General features: G+C 43.7%; 1 protein-coding gene across 1 annotated transcript in view; it reads right to left on the bottom strand.

Moving 5' to 3' along the window:
* Positions 1-14,466, bottom strand: part of SHC2 (SHC adaptor protein 2) — a 68,656-nt gene that overhangs the window by 20,299 nt on the left and 33,891 nt on the right. Inside the window, exons 8-10 of the mRNA XM_088478437.1 lie at positions 13,763-13,949; positions 12,607-12,673; positions 12,186-12,350 (exon numbers count right to left, since the gene is read on the bottom strand). Coding sequence (XP_088334563.1) covers positions 12,186-12,350; positions 12,607-12,673; positions 13,763-13,949 — 419 coding nt within the window. The remainder of the gene's footprint in view (positions 1-12,185; positions 12,351-12,606; positions 12,674-13,762; positions 13,950-14,466) is intronic.

Below are 14,466 nucleotides of genomic sequence, written 5' to 3'. Positions count from 1 at the left end.
TCATTCATAGTCACTATGAACAGTTTCCAAGAAGGAAACCAAAAGTAGAGGGGATATATCCATGCAGTAATTGTAAGGCTTGTAGTTTCATAAAAAAAACGACCAGACTACAAGACAAGTATGGTAAAAATGTTTTTTAATATGAGACTACTTTAACTGCAATACTACTGGAGTCATATATTGCCAACAATGTGAATGCGACTATAAATATGTGGGAATTACTACACGAGCTCCCAAACTGCGATTACTGGAACATGCTAGTAACATAAGCAATGCAAAATCAGACGCAAGCAAAATAAATAAGATCTCTTCATTAGTCAGGCATTTCTTACAGAAGCACAATAGTGATCCAGGACAACTCAAAGCCTTCTGTTTGGAAATAATAAAAATGTGTATCAGAGGAGGAGACCTGAATACAACTCTTCTTAGGAAAGAAACGGAATGGATATTCAAACTGGGTACATCTGGAGGGTTAAATGAGTATAACAGCTATACCCCCTTCCTGTGATTCTCTTACCGTGTATGATAATCCTTCAAGATGCACACACATACTTAGATGGCTGGAGACTATATATAATGACCCAATATATTTGTAATAACCTTACTATTCCCTATAGGAATGCATAGGCGGGCTTTCTTTATTTCATTTTGAGAGCACGTATATATATTATAGTGTTAAAGGGATTTAATACCCCTAAAGGTCAGCTCACAAATTTATCCCTTCCCCAACTTCCTTAATTTTATAGATCTATTATATCTACAGTATTATAAACAGTTTAGGATTAAGATATATATCAGGACATATGTACCTAGTCAAACATGTGTCCAATTTGTACTACATGTATAATAGCAGGGTAGGTAATCCCTACCAGTTATTCACAGCACATAGGATACACATATTTTTTAACTTCAAGTAAACACGATCCCCTTTCCATTATATTGATAGTTACAAATGTGCACCACATACACACACACTAAAGGTGCGTACACACTACACGATATGCTCCCTGAGCCATATCGTGCAGTGTATTTTCGGCAGGCTGTGCACAATGTCGTTCATGACATTGAGCACAGCCGCTGAACTATATAATTAACGATATCGTTCAGCGCCGGGCTCTCTCCCCCATTCCCCAACATGCAGCAACCTGGTCGTCAGATTGTGCTGTTCAGGCAATGGACACTGTCAGAAACGACCAGCGGGAGTGCGCATCGCTGGTCGTTTCTGACATAAAAGTGCACGATTTGTGCACGATTACGGAGCGATTGCACGATTACGATGTCGTAAGTCAGTAATATCGCCCAGTGTGTACCCACCATTATAAACCATTCTTATCTGCAATAGGCAGTTCATCACAACAACACTTTTATTTTCTATTCATTATATATTATTTTTTATTGTCATTCATATCTATTTTGTTTTGATTTCCACTTATTTGCCACATTTTTATTAAAAATTTTCCCCAATAACACATTTTGCATGTTGCACCTTCTTATTCTTACAGTTTATTGATTCACTCTGTCTGGTGAACCAGGTACAGTCATGGGTCACAATAAACTACCAATGATTGATAATCATACATAGTACTGTAGCACACTCCCCCTCTTCTTTCTCACTGTTTTGGTCACATGAGAGGGATATGGTTTGAGGGACACTTCACTATTTAATGTTTACTTTCATTGCCTTCACTATACATTTTTTTTCACACGCTAAGTTTATAATATCTCATGCACTCATTTATTATTATTTTATTATTTTATTTTTTTGAGAAGTTATATAACAGCCCATTAGTATAATAAATATAATATTTAATCTACTACAGAGATTATCATGAGGCTCTAGGTATACATAATCCAGACTATTCAGTTTGATATATATGTATTGCATCAAAGCTAATAGTATGGGAGAGAGGGGGTCACCAGATTATGGATGGGTCCTACACGCCCAGGTTATTATGAATAGAAATTATAGGTCCATCAGTTCACTATTACCCCATTATAATATATTATCCACCTGGCCATACTACCTCTATGTAACTATCTAGGGTTATTTACTACACATTCCCTGATGTTTTGGTATTAAGCATTATGGAACATCTATTGACTAGATTGTCTGTCAATCTAATAATAGGAGCTCCCTATATATATTCCCCGGCCAAAATACAAAATATCTCAGCTATTCAATCCCCTTTTATTTACTATGAAATAACTTTAAACTTCAAAGTGTTTTAGGATTAATGGTAATAGAACACCCATTGCTGGATGCTCTGTAAATCAGAAACAAAGGCGGTTCCAACACACTCCCCAGTGAGTCCGAATTCTAATGGGTAGGAACACCCATTGGCTAGAGGATCTGCCAATCAATGCATGTCACTTTTTGATTGGCCAGCCTCTGGTACATTAAAACGGCAATCAGGAACTGCACATTATGTTACTTCCTCCGTGACCAAGCTCCAGGGAAGAGTATAAAACCCCTTCAGTAGCTGTACCTGGAAGTGACATGAGTGAGGGCGGAACTTAAGTGGATCTTTTTGCCCACACTTTCCAGGAAAATAAGAAATTCGGCCTCTTGCAGGCTCGCTTTGCTCGCCACGCTGCGGGCACGGTGGCTCACTTCGCTCGCCACAGGAATATATTCCCCCTCTATGCCCACTTGGATGGTAGAGAAAGACGTTGGACACTGGCTGATGACGTCATCGTACACAAACGGAAGGGGATCTATCTCATTCCCAAGCTACAGCAGTGAAACGCGCATCGGCAGGACAGCTGCACGTGACTGCGCAGCACGGGACACCCCAGCATATAATTTGTACCCCACTGTGAGATATAGTTGTTCATACTTTAACCGGGACTCCAGAGGTTTTTTCTGCTAACAGCGATATGCTGCGGATCCCTTTTGGAATTTTGTGTGCAGGTCATACTGCCATGCAACTATACTTAACATATGCATTGAGGCAATAAGCATATGTTAATGCCAATAATTATAATTTTCATACGTTTGCACATTAAATTATAATATCTGCACTCCTGCACTTATTCATTAAATATATGTATTGGAGCGAGAGACTCATACTGGTACCAGCACTTAGTGCTATTATCAGCCTGTATGTTATACACTAATATTTGCACTCTTGCACTTTAATATACCATCTGACTGAATCTGCACTAGCACCTTTTTGTCTATTCAGCTGCCAGTAAGGGCTCCTACAATTAAAAAGGTACTTGTACACCTATTTATTTGTTCTGTCACATTTCAGACTTTGCCCATATCACGCATTATATTTATTTATTATATTTATTACCAGGTGATATTTTGGGTCTTCCTTAAAGGATAGTGGTAGTAGGTTTTGGTGGTATATATAGACATGTGATTTAGGTATAATAATATAAACCTGTGCTTAACTCCGGGAAAACAGCATTGTGTGGGAAGTTTAGTCAGAGAATGCCCGTTCTCACGACTAAACACCCTGTTTAAGTCGCGAGGGGCGGAAGAACGGGCATTCCCCGACCGAACAGCGAGCAGAATTGAATAGCACCAGGAGCTCCCTCCCGCTATATACTTCGCGATCAATTGAATCGAGCTCTTACAGTACATGGTTGATTGTTTCATAGATTTTATATTTCAATTTTGCTACTGCCTGGGGACGATAAGCACCAATTGGGAATGTGAAAAGTTGTACCAGTCGCACATGCCACCTGGTCTGAATCTTTATGCCACATATAAGATATTTATGATAAGTTATACTTTCTCACCTTTTTCCATTTATGTACCTATATACCACTTTCGGCTGTCTCACAGGCAGTTTTAGTGAGATGAGATATATAGGTATCAGTACGAGTGTTTGAATCAGATTTCTTATATGTGTATATCGATCACTCATAGATATACATGCAGTTCAAGATATAGGGGCCTATTCCTCATTGCTAAAATATTGATGGAGGTAATTAGGTTTAGAACTCACATGGAGTTCTACCTACTTACCGGAGGAATTCATCATTCCTCCTCTCCATAAGTATCTATTCCGAAAAGCTGTAATTTTTGCGATGACAGCTCTTCAGAAAATAGATACTTTCCCTCTCTACACTAACATACCGCAGCTGTAATCAGTACTGCGCATGCGCCGTTCCGTTCACAGAAGCGGCGCATGCGCAGCACTGATTACAGCTGCGGTATTTGAACATAAAATCCTATGTCTCCGCACCCCCACCCACCCCCCACCTACCCGGCCGGCTGTCGGGCTGCAACCACGAACCCCGACCTTCCGCCGGGCCCCATCGTCTACAAGGACGGGCAGGCAGAGGTAGTTCTAGTTTTTTTTCTTTTTATATAACTTTATTATGTTCTCCCCACCGTAATACTGCTGCTGCTGCTGCTGCCGGACAGCGTCTCCCCTCCCCACTGTCGAAGCCGGATAATTGGCTGAGACAGGATCGGTTTAAAATTAGATCCGGGTGACGCCATTTTGCAAATGGCAATGAGTCACCATTTTGCGACTGGCCGCCCAGCGCCATTTTAGTGAAACTCGCCATTATAAGTACATACGGCGATGCTATTTATTTAGCGTTGTGCGATTCCCACGCAATAGAAAGAAGTTAAAGGTCCTCACCATACAAATACAGAGTCATTAAAACATATAAAATGATTATCCCTGCAAAACAAGTACCATAGTGGACTCCACAAAACACATAGTCGCACAACGTTAACTAGCGTCTTTTCCCAAGTCCCCAATACTTACACACTGCACACTTACATAAAAGGTTCCCTAGCATTAAAGTGTAATATCCAGGGTTTATGCAGTAATTATTAATGTTGTGTAATAAAGGTTATTTGATATCTACGGTGTAGTACATGGTAAGCAGACAGTGTTTGGTGTTGTACTGATCCACTGTGTCTCCATAGATTTCCATGCTTACCATGTACTACTCCATAGATTTCCGGTATCATCGGTGAGAAGATCGCAACATGCGTCTGCAAACTATGGACTATAGAGAGTTAAAACATTACAATGTACTCTGTAATGTTAGCAGCTTAGATTAGCATGCAGCGGAAAAAAGGACACAAAGGGTTGTTAGAGGCTGTTTGTGTCCATTCGAATTGACCTATGAACTATCCTGTAACAGAAGCACCTTTAAGAAGATCCAATGGAATCATGTCAAACTTGTCTATTGTATTGGCTATCCCTGTAAGAGTATATATGTGCGCTCTCTGACCCCAGTCTTGAGTCTTCTTGCTGTGCTGTTGACGGAGGTTTCTAATGCTGATGCCGGTATCTGGGCCCAGAGCACGTGCGTATATAACAACTGTACCTTGGGTCTGTATAATTTATTTGCGCTAATTGTCTTTAGATCACAGCATGTAACCATCTGTTTTTATATTGAATAATAACTTTTTGTGCTTTGGAACCACATTCAAAGTTTGAAAGCATTTATTTACTGTGCGACTCATTACGCTAAATAGCGACAATTTTAGAAGGTATAGGCAGGATTTTAGAAGGTATAGACAGGATTGCATAGAGGTTTTAATTAGGTATCCATACCACTGTACCCCGGTGGCACTTGTAAGTGCTTCTTTATTTAACTCTTTATAGTAAATGAACAGTTAATTGAAGAAGCACTTACGGAATCGGTACGAAATACCGCCGGCAGCCCGACAGCTGAACAGATCCCAGCATCGGCAGCCCGACAGCATTGGAAACCCAATCGTCCTCAGGTAAGTAATAACTAGCCTAACCTAACCCCCGTAACCCAAACCCTCCTTAGGGGTGCCTAACCCTAACCTCCCCCCAAGTGCCTAACCCTAATCCCCCTGTAAGTGCCTAACCCTAACCCCCCTCTTCCCCGCTGCCTAAACCTAAGTCCCCCGGGGGGGTGCCTAACCCTAAGTCCCCCCCTGGGGTGCCTAACCCTAACCCTCCCTCCCCCTAGCCTAACCCTCCCAAGGGGGTGCCTGACCCTAAGTCCCCCCCGGGAGCACTAAACCTAACCCTCCACCCCCATGCGCGGCTGTCCGCTCGCGGCGCCCAGCATCCCTTCGATCGGAATACAGAGCGCCTGTCTCCCGGCGCAGGGAAAATTATAGGAGTCTAGATATAGACGCCTGTCATTTAACCTACGTCGGGATAAAGCAGTCGGGAAGCCGGCTGTCGGGATCACATCAGCCGGTTTCCCGATTGCATCCCGCAGTTACAAGTGCCATCGGAGAACAGAGGGGAGATGCTGTCCGCCACCAGCAGCATTGCTGCGGAGAGGACACACAGCCGGAGCCGGAAGGACCAGGAGTGACGGAGAGAGCCAGAGGAGGACCTGCCCAGCTGAAAGCAGGTAAGTATAACCCGCTATACACCACCTGAGAGTGGCGTATAGTAACACCATCAAATTCCAAAAATAATTTGATGAATTGCCTAATTTCTACATCCCCATACTAATGTATAAGGAGTGTGGAAATTAATGCAGACAAACTTTACCAGGAGATATCGGTGATATACTAAAAAACGGTAATTAAGGACAACTGTCCTTAAAACCATAATTTTTGTGTTGATGAATAGGCCCCATACTCTTTTACCACCATTTAGAATGTATCCTAATGATGCGATATACTTTTATGCCCTTTTGAGACAAACAGCTACACATGGACCGTGTAATAGAAAATAAACTCTCTGAGATTTTTGTAGCTTTGGGCTAATGTTATATATCGATTGATCCAATATCTTTCCTATTCCTCTATTAACTGAGGATCATCTCAATAGAGTAGTTCTCTCATTTGGTGTCCAATGCTTCCAGTAAGACACCCAATAGCAGAAATTAAATATTGAGTAATGTCCCGGTTATACTGTTGTTTGTATGGGTAAACTGCTCTTCAATAATCTCTCCTCATAGATAGCCAGCCATTGGCCAAAGTGAGGAGCAGCAGAATTAGGAGTAACAGTTTCTTTACATTGACCATCCTGATTTTTACTGTACCAAGGATTCAATTCTCAGTGACTGCATGATAGGTACAAACTTGATGTATTGAAATGTAGCTATTTGAAGATATGTATATCAATGGAATGATGTCTAATATTTCACCATACATTTAGAAGGAGGAGACCTGCATGCAAGTCCGATGTCGGTGACGACGTGCGGGAGCACGCTTCGTCAGCAATATAGCGGGTACACACTAGAGGATGTGCCCGATATTCATACGATCCAGCCGATTGGACGAGATATCGTCTAGTGCAGGGGCGGAACTACCGGCGGTGCAGCCGCTGCACTGCACCGGGGCCCACCGCAATATAGGGGTCCACACTGCCCAACGCCATTTGTATATGGCAGGCTGCAGTGCAGCTGCTTGCTGGGCAGTCATTGAGGCTGTGACTGAGCCGGCTGGCAGCTACACACAGAGAAGACCAGGGAACGGTGCAGTCAGGCTCACCTACTGGGTAATAAATCCCAGTAGTCTCTGCAGTGGGGTCAGAGGAGAATGTGCTGAGCTGTGATTGGAGGAGCCCATCACATGCTCCTCTTACCTGAAGTTTAGCATCACAGCCTCATGTGTGTGACTCATTGTTAGGCTGTGACTGCTGCTCTGCCGGCTGCCTGAGGATACTGCGGGGGAGTACACTGTGTGGCATAATGTGTGGGGACTACAGTGTGGCATAATGTGTGGGCACTACAGGTAGCATAATGTGTGGGCACTACAGGCAGCATAATGTGTGGGCACTACAGTGTAGCATAATTTGTGGGAACTACAGGTTGCATCTTGTGTGGGCACTAGAGGTGGCTTAATGTGTGGACATTACAGGTGGCATAATGTGTGGGCACTACTGGTAGCATGTGTGAGCACTGCAGTGGTATAATGTGCTGGAACTACAGTGTGACATAATGTGTGGGCACTACATTGTGGCATAATGTGTGGGCACTACAGTGTAGCATAATGTGTGAGCACTATAGTGTGGCATAATATGTGGGGCACTACAGTGTGACATAATGTGGGGGGCACTACAGTGTGGTATAATGTGTCAGGCACCCACTACATCTCCATGTCACCCACTGCCTGTCACCTCTTCCTATCACCCACTGCCTCTCCCCTTTCCCTGTCACACACTGCCTGTCACCCACGTCCTGTCACCTCTCCCTACCACCCTCTCCTTGTCACCTACTGCCCCTACCTCTCCTTGTCTCCCACTGCCTGTCACCTCTCCCTCTCACCCACTGCTTTTCCTTGGCACCTCTCCTTATGATTCTCTCCCTGTCACCCACTGCCTATCCCCTCTCCCTTTCACTCATTGTCTGTCAACTATCCATGTCACCCTCACTCCCTCTCTGTCACCCACTGCTTCTCCCTGTCACCTCTCACCCTCTTTCCTGTCACCCACTGCTTCTTCCCTATCCCTGTCACCCACTGCTTCTCCCTATCACCCACTGCCTATCACTTCTCCCTATCACCCTCTCCCTGTCACCAACTGCCTCTTCCCTCTACCTTTCACCCATGGTCTGTTATCTCTCCCTGTCACCCACTGCTTCTCCCTGTCACCCTCTCCTTGTCACCTTCTTGCCTCTCTCTGTCTACCTCTTGCCTCTCCCTGTCACCCACTGCACTTTGAACTTGGAGTAAGGCGGAGGAGGGGGGCCCAAAGAAAATTTTTGCACCTGGGCCCACCACTCACAAGTTCCGCCACTGGTCTAGTGTGTCCCTGGCTTTAGAGAGTGGAATAAAATACCTTATAAACAGGTGCAGCTGATGAGGTAGAGGTAACTCCTTGAAAGATAAAATCACCATAAGTCCAGAATAAGATAGCTGAGTCCAGGCAACAGCACCTACTGATGAACCACAGAACTGCACAGACCAAGATGTACATGATAGGGTCATAACATAATGCCCCCCTTTGGAAGGCGAATCCCATATGCCTTAGGGAACATCAAATTAATGAGGACTTTCGTAAACTGGGTTAAAAAAAAATTCTCTTATGTATTTGTTTAGCCTGTATGAAAGACCTAGGTGTGGATAACCCTGAAGATGCAGACTTTTTCAATGACGGTTCACATTGAGGTTTAGCCTCTGGGTTGAAGGTAGCATTCAAGTCTGCAAGAACTGAGGGTGGGAAACACCTGCCATATAGAAAGCAGTAAAATCCTGCATCACAGGGTCTTTAAAGTTAATAACAAAATATGCTTTTTCCAGAGCTTCACCTCTGAACCCGATCAACAAGGAGGCTATTATGTCCTGGTGGCTTGCATCAGATGACTAAGCAAATTGAGTAGCACATTGTCATCAAAGCCATAAGATGAGTGATATCCCCATCAAAATAAATAGGCTGACAGCTGAAGGGTTCATTGGCTTGGGCATAAGTGACCTTAGCCTTCCCAGTCTGGACAGTAGTCAGCAGTGGCTCCTTGCACAAGGGCCACTACTATTGTATGTCAATAGCTGGTTTACCCAAAGTTCCTTATCGGTGTTGTTTTACCCGCAAAGTATAGTTAATATATGAAACCTAACATCCTGCAGTCTTTCTCTTTTCTGTGCCAGGGTGGAATTTGTAATAAACTCTTGTCCTAAGCTTACTTCTGGTTGTGGTCACTAAGTAGTAGGCAGGGGGTTCCCTAAACTCTCCCTTGTGTTGGTGGTTCTGGACACAGATGAACCAGACAATGAATTGGGATCCCTCCTCTAGAATTATTGGTTTAAGAAAATGTACCTTGTGTGTAATGAATACATACAAAAACCACTGTCTAGTTTACTACCTTTTCGTCTAGGCAGTTAACTGTAACTATATGTTTTGGAGTTTTTTGTCATCTCTAGTGCCATTAGATTATTACTAGTAAAGGGACCCAGCATATGCCGGGTCACCTCGGCCCCTCTCCCCACTCTATCCCCGCTTAATATTTACCCCATTCCCGACGCACCAGATAGAGGTTTGCTCCTTCACTGCAGTGGGTGCGTTGGCTCCTGAGGAGCGTGTTCAGGCCCCCACTGAGCAGGTCAGAAGACAGACCTTAGTGGATTATTAAATTGATGAATTTGACTGATTTTCTTTCCTCTGATTAGTATATGCATTTTCTAGTCAGTCTAGTCACTGTATTATCTCTGTATATAATACATTTGTGAGTACTATAACTTACCAGACTGTTTAATTAGCTTTGTCACTTATCACACACACACATTCTCTCTCCCTCCCATCTGGTACAGTCGTAGTTTGCTATAAATTGTTCCACATATCTTAAACTGTTTCATTTCCTTTTATCTAGGCGACTCCCTTTGTGTATATATACATTGAGAATGCAGCCAATATTGATAATGACCAGAACTAATTACATATTAACTCGGCACACTGACACTGCTAAAGTGCAATTTCTATGCTTTCAGAAAGAGCCAGGTATGAAAGCGTAAATGTGTGGACCCACAGACTTTGTTTCTGTAATGCCTTGTTTGTACGAATACACCTGTTGTTATTAGTGTAGCACAAAGTATGCAGAGCAAGACTCAGGCATCAGCAGAGTGCAGAATTCTGCATCTTCTCATTTGAGGAGCTATGGAATAACAGACAGCCCTTGATGAGTGCAGACTAAGGGCCTGATTCAGAGCCGGACGCTATTTGCGCTCGCTCGTCAAGAAAATAGGGGTGGCTATTCAAATGAACCGTTCGCTGTTTGCGGTCTGTTCACGCCTCTAGGTCTGAACGAGCGTACAAAACGCGGTCGTTTTTTGGGAAACTAGGCCCCCTGGCCGCTCGCATCCTACGTCATGTCCGCTATTTATTAGATTAATCGAGTACATCGAACAGGGTATGAGTTGCTCGCTATTCCTGTGGTTGGTTTTTGCTACCACAATTTTGCGAGCAGTTCTGGCAAGAAAAAAACCCGTGACGTAGTCAATGACGCTGAAGTTTTAATTATGCACACCCATAAAACGCCCGTTTTGACCTTTAAGCACGCCTGCGATCGGATCTCCACTCCCCGTTTTCAAGCACCTTCCCCTGTTACCACCCACATACGCCTCATTCTGTCACTCAAAATAGCAGGCATTCGCTATTTTGCGAGCACACGATTTTCGGCCGCACTGAGTGGTTCGCGCATGCGTATTACGATCCGTACGCATGCACAGTTGGGCAAACATCGCTCGGAGCGAACGAGCAGCCACTTGCGTCCGGCTCTGAATCAGGCCCTAAGTGCATGAATGTGTCTTGTTATGGAGGTGACAGACAGGCTCTTTCTCCACCTTGCTCCTCCTTATATAATTGATTCTGAGTTGTACGGATCTTTGAGCAGGATGCAAATTTCGAATTTATGCGAAGGGAAGCCAGTTTCTAATGGGTCTCTTGCACCTAGCCAGGCCCATAGAGAGCTGGGCCCCGGTACTTTTCATGAGGGGCTAATCGTTGGAGGCATGGCCACACTCCCCAGCCTAGCGCACACTGCTCTGTGCTGGTCTGCAGTGGGGCCAGAGGCTGCTGACAGGTAAGAAGTAGGGGGGGCAGTGATGGACCCGTGCCTCCGCCAAGCCTCTCCAACAAGCCCGGGCCCGAGTAATTAGTACCTGCTACCCCCTCCCTCCCCTATATCATGGCATCCCATTTGTCATACTAAGGAAATCTATTCATTTATTTATTTGATTTGACACTGTTTTTGTATGAAGAGAGTGGCACATCTTTCTTATTCGCTATTGACATTGAATTGAATTTTGTCAAGTACATCTGAGCAAGTGGACTGCATAAAGAAGGCAGTATGGGACTATAGGAGTAGTAACATTTAGGTAACAGGATAAAATAATGGATCCTTAGACTCCACTTTATGTTCCCATCTGTCTTCCCTTAACCTTAGTCTCTGTGTGCTGTCTTCCTAAATATGAGGTTTTTATGTATTAGGTTACAGATATGGTAACGGTAAACATTGTGAGAATTGTCGCAGTTGCTACAGCGGCTTTCTACAGTGGCCCCATTTGCCCAGAAGAAGCGCTAGGAAGACACCCCTCTTTGGCTCCCGTGTCAGCTGCATAATATGCTTTGCTATCTCCCAGATGGTTTATATATCATAGCTCATTTGTCTTGTCAGCATCATAGGAAATGTATGAGTAAGCCACACAGGAATGAACATAGGGCATAAAAAAAATCAGAGAACACTATGTAATGTATAGATAAAATGAGAATAAAGAACCTGGTTACAGATTAGATAAACAGTATACAAATGTAAATTAAACCCCTATGTCAACCTACTCATATCAAAGAGATCCTTCTTTGGACTATCCTCCGGGATCATATAGGGCTCTTTTTCTGTATTCAGTTCATCCAAGCTCTGCGTATTCACATACATGTGTTCCTCATAGTCTCGTAGTCCTACTGAACGGCCACTGGTACCTTGGAATAAGTCATTGGCTGGTCCTGAGAAATGAGCATGATGGGAATCAAAAATGCAATGTACTCTACCCTGGTTTCCCTCAACCCTATAATCAGGACTTGCCAACAGTGTATGTTTTTCTCTTTATAGAAGCACAGGGGGATAGGTTGTTGGGGTTCTCAAAAGGGTGGATAAGTTGGTGGTGTGCTAACAAACCATACTTTGTTAGGAAGACCTGAATATGGGCTTGAGAGCAAGCACTCTAAATACAACATGCTAAATAAAACATAAAAAGCTCACCCTGGTCTTTCAGCTCCCATTGTGAGCCTGAGTGTGATACTGGTGGCCTTCTGGCAGGAGAACCCACCTACAAAGAGCATCAAAGGCGGAAGCAATGGAGGTGATTAATGAATGCAGATATATGCATATATGTATGAGTAATTTTTTCTTGCTTTGTAACGTCATACACCTATATTTACATCATTGTGCCATTTTTCATTAACACACCCGTAGGTTTATTATGCAGCTGACATAAAACAATAGCTACACGGTGAATTCAGGGCCTGATTCAGCATGCACAAATTTATATACTCTAGTGCAACTATGGGTTGATTTTTGGGACGTGGGTCCTCTGGATTGCTTTGGTTGGGCTGCTTCAGGGCATCGCATTATAACACATTATTCCTTTTTTGCACTTTTAGCACCTCTATTGTTTGTTTGTTATATATATACTATTTTCACATCTCTATTTTTCACCTTCTAATATATGTAGCAGTAGCTGCTCCTATCTATCTAACACTTTTTTACACTTCTTTCTCATTAGAGTGATACCCTGTGGTGGCTCTGCTGAGCTGGTTTGGGGGGTCCTGCGCTCTGGATATTAACCCCAGTATGTTAGGAACCTACCCTCAGAGGTCTCCGGGACGCAGTGAGTACGCCCATAAGCTTGGCCAGGATTATTCTAAAACCTCTATTTATTTATTTATTACAAAATGTTATTGCACGATGTATTATACATAATTAGTAATGTTGGAGTTGTGCACTTGTAACCTTTCTTTTTGTGTCTATCAGTGATTGACAGTCTGCTGCCGTTTGTGCGAGGGGAGGGGCCGGCGATGCCCTCCATTTCCTGAAACTGAGGTGTGTCGTCGCCATTGCGGGGGAGGGAAGAAGCCAGGATCTCCATCGGCTGCCGGAAATTTCCTGGCCTCTTCCCCTAAACTGAGGCGGCCGACTGCAGGACCCTGTGGGTCACCGCAGCCGGCTGATGGTACATAGATTAACCGATGCTGCGTTAGAAAACACAGCTCGGTTAAGTAATGCACAAGAGGCGTGATGCCTGCGTGCAGCTTTGCAATTACGATCCTTACAGAATCAGGCCCTCAGTGCGTTAGCATCAATATAATCAATAAATATCAGCAAGATGTAATTAATTGTGAAGAGAGGTGGCCTCTACCTGTGTCCACTGCCCATTGCTTGTTATCTGTGTGTTAGGCTGGGTTGTTGGACCTGGATCCCTCATTCTGCAGTCTTGCACTCCTCCTGGAGGGGGTTCCTTTCCTGGGATATTATTGTAATAGTTGTGTTCAGAGCTTTGATCCTCCTCGACCCCCCATGCCAACTCCTCGCTTCCAACTACCACCCTGTAGAAACAAGAGATAAGAACGCATGTGACCACATATTGAAAGCAAAGGTCACACTGCAAGTTACAGGTTTGGAGGAGAGATGAAGGAGCACTATACAAAATAGCAAGATGACATGTGGTACATTTGTCTAATTTTGTGTATTTTTCTCTATATGGAGCTGTGTGATTCCCTAACTAAGTAAATGAGCAAGGTGTCTTACTACTGTTTAAATAATACTATTATATGTCTATATAAAAAAAGAGCTTTCCAAGTCAGAGATTGGCAAAATGACCCAAAAAAATCTGAATTCAAATTGTACGCAAACATCTGCATCTGCTGCTGCAGCATTGCTCGCTCAGAAATAAATCGGGATCTTGGCCTATATTCGGAGTTGTCTGCATCTATGTGGCTGCACCTCCCCAATCCATCTGCTTGTGAAAGTAGCCATAATCACTATTAGTGTGCCTTTATTCCTACACTATCCTTGGTGCATGAGATCCATTGGAAATTAGACAGATCTCTAAATATGCACAAG

This window comes from Taudactylus pleione, unplaced genomic scaffold, assembly GCF_031769625.1.
Source record: "Taudactylus pleione unplaced genomic scaffold, aTauple2 ptg000214l, whole genome shotgun sequence".
NCBI classification, from domain to species: domain Eukaryota; kingdom Metazoa; phylum Chordata; class Amphibia; order Anura; family Myobatrachidae; genus Taudactylus; species Taudactylus pleione.
The sequence above is the reverse complement of the archived record's forward strand: the minus strand, read 5'-3'. Positions and strand labels throughout refer to the sequence as shown.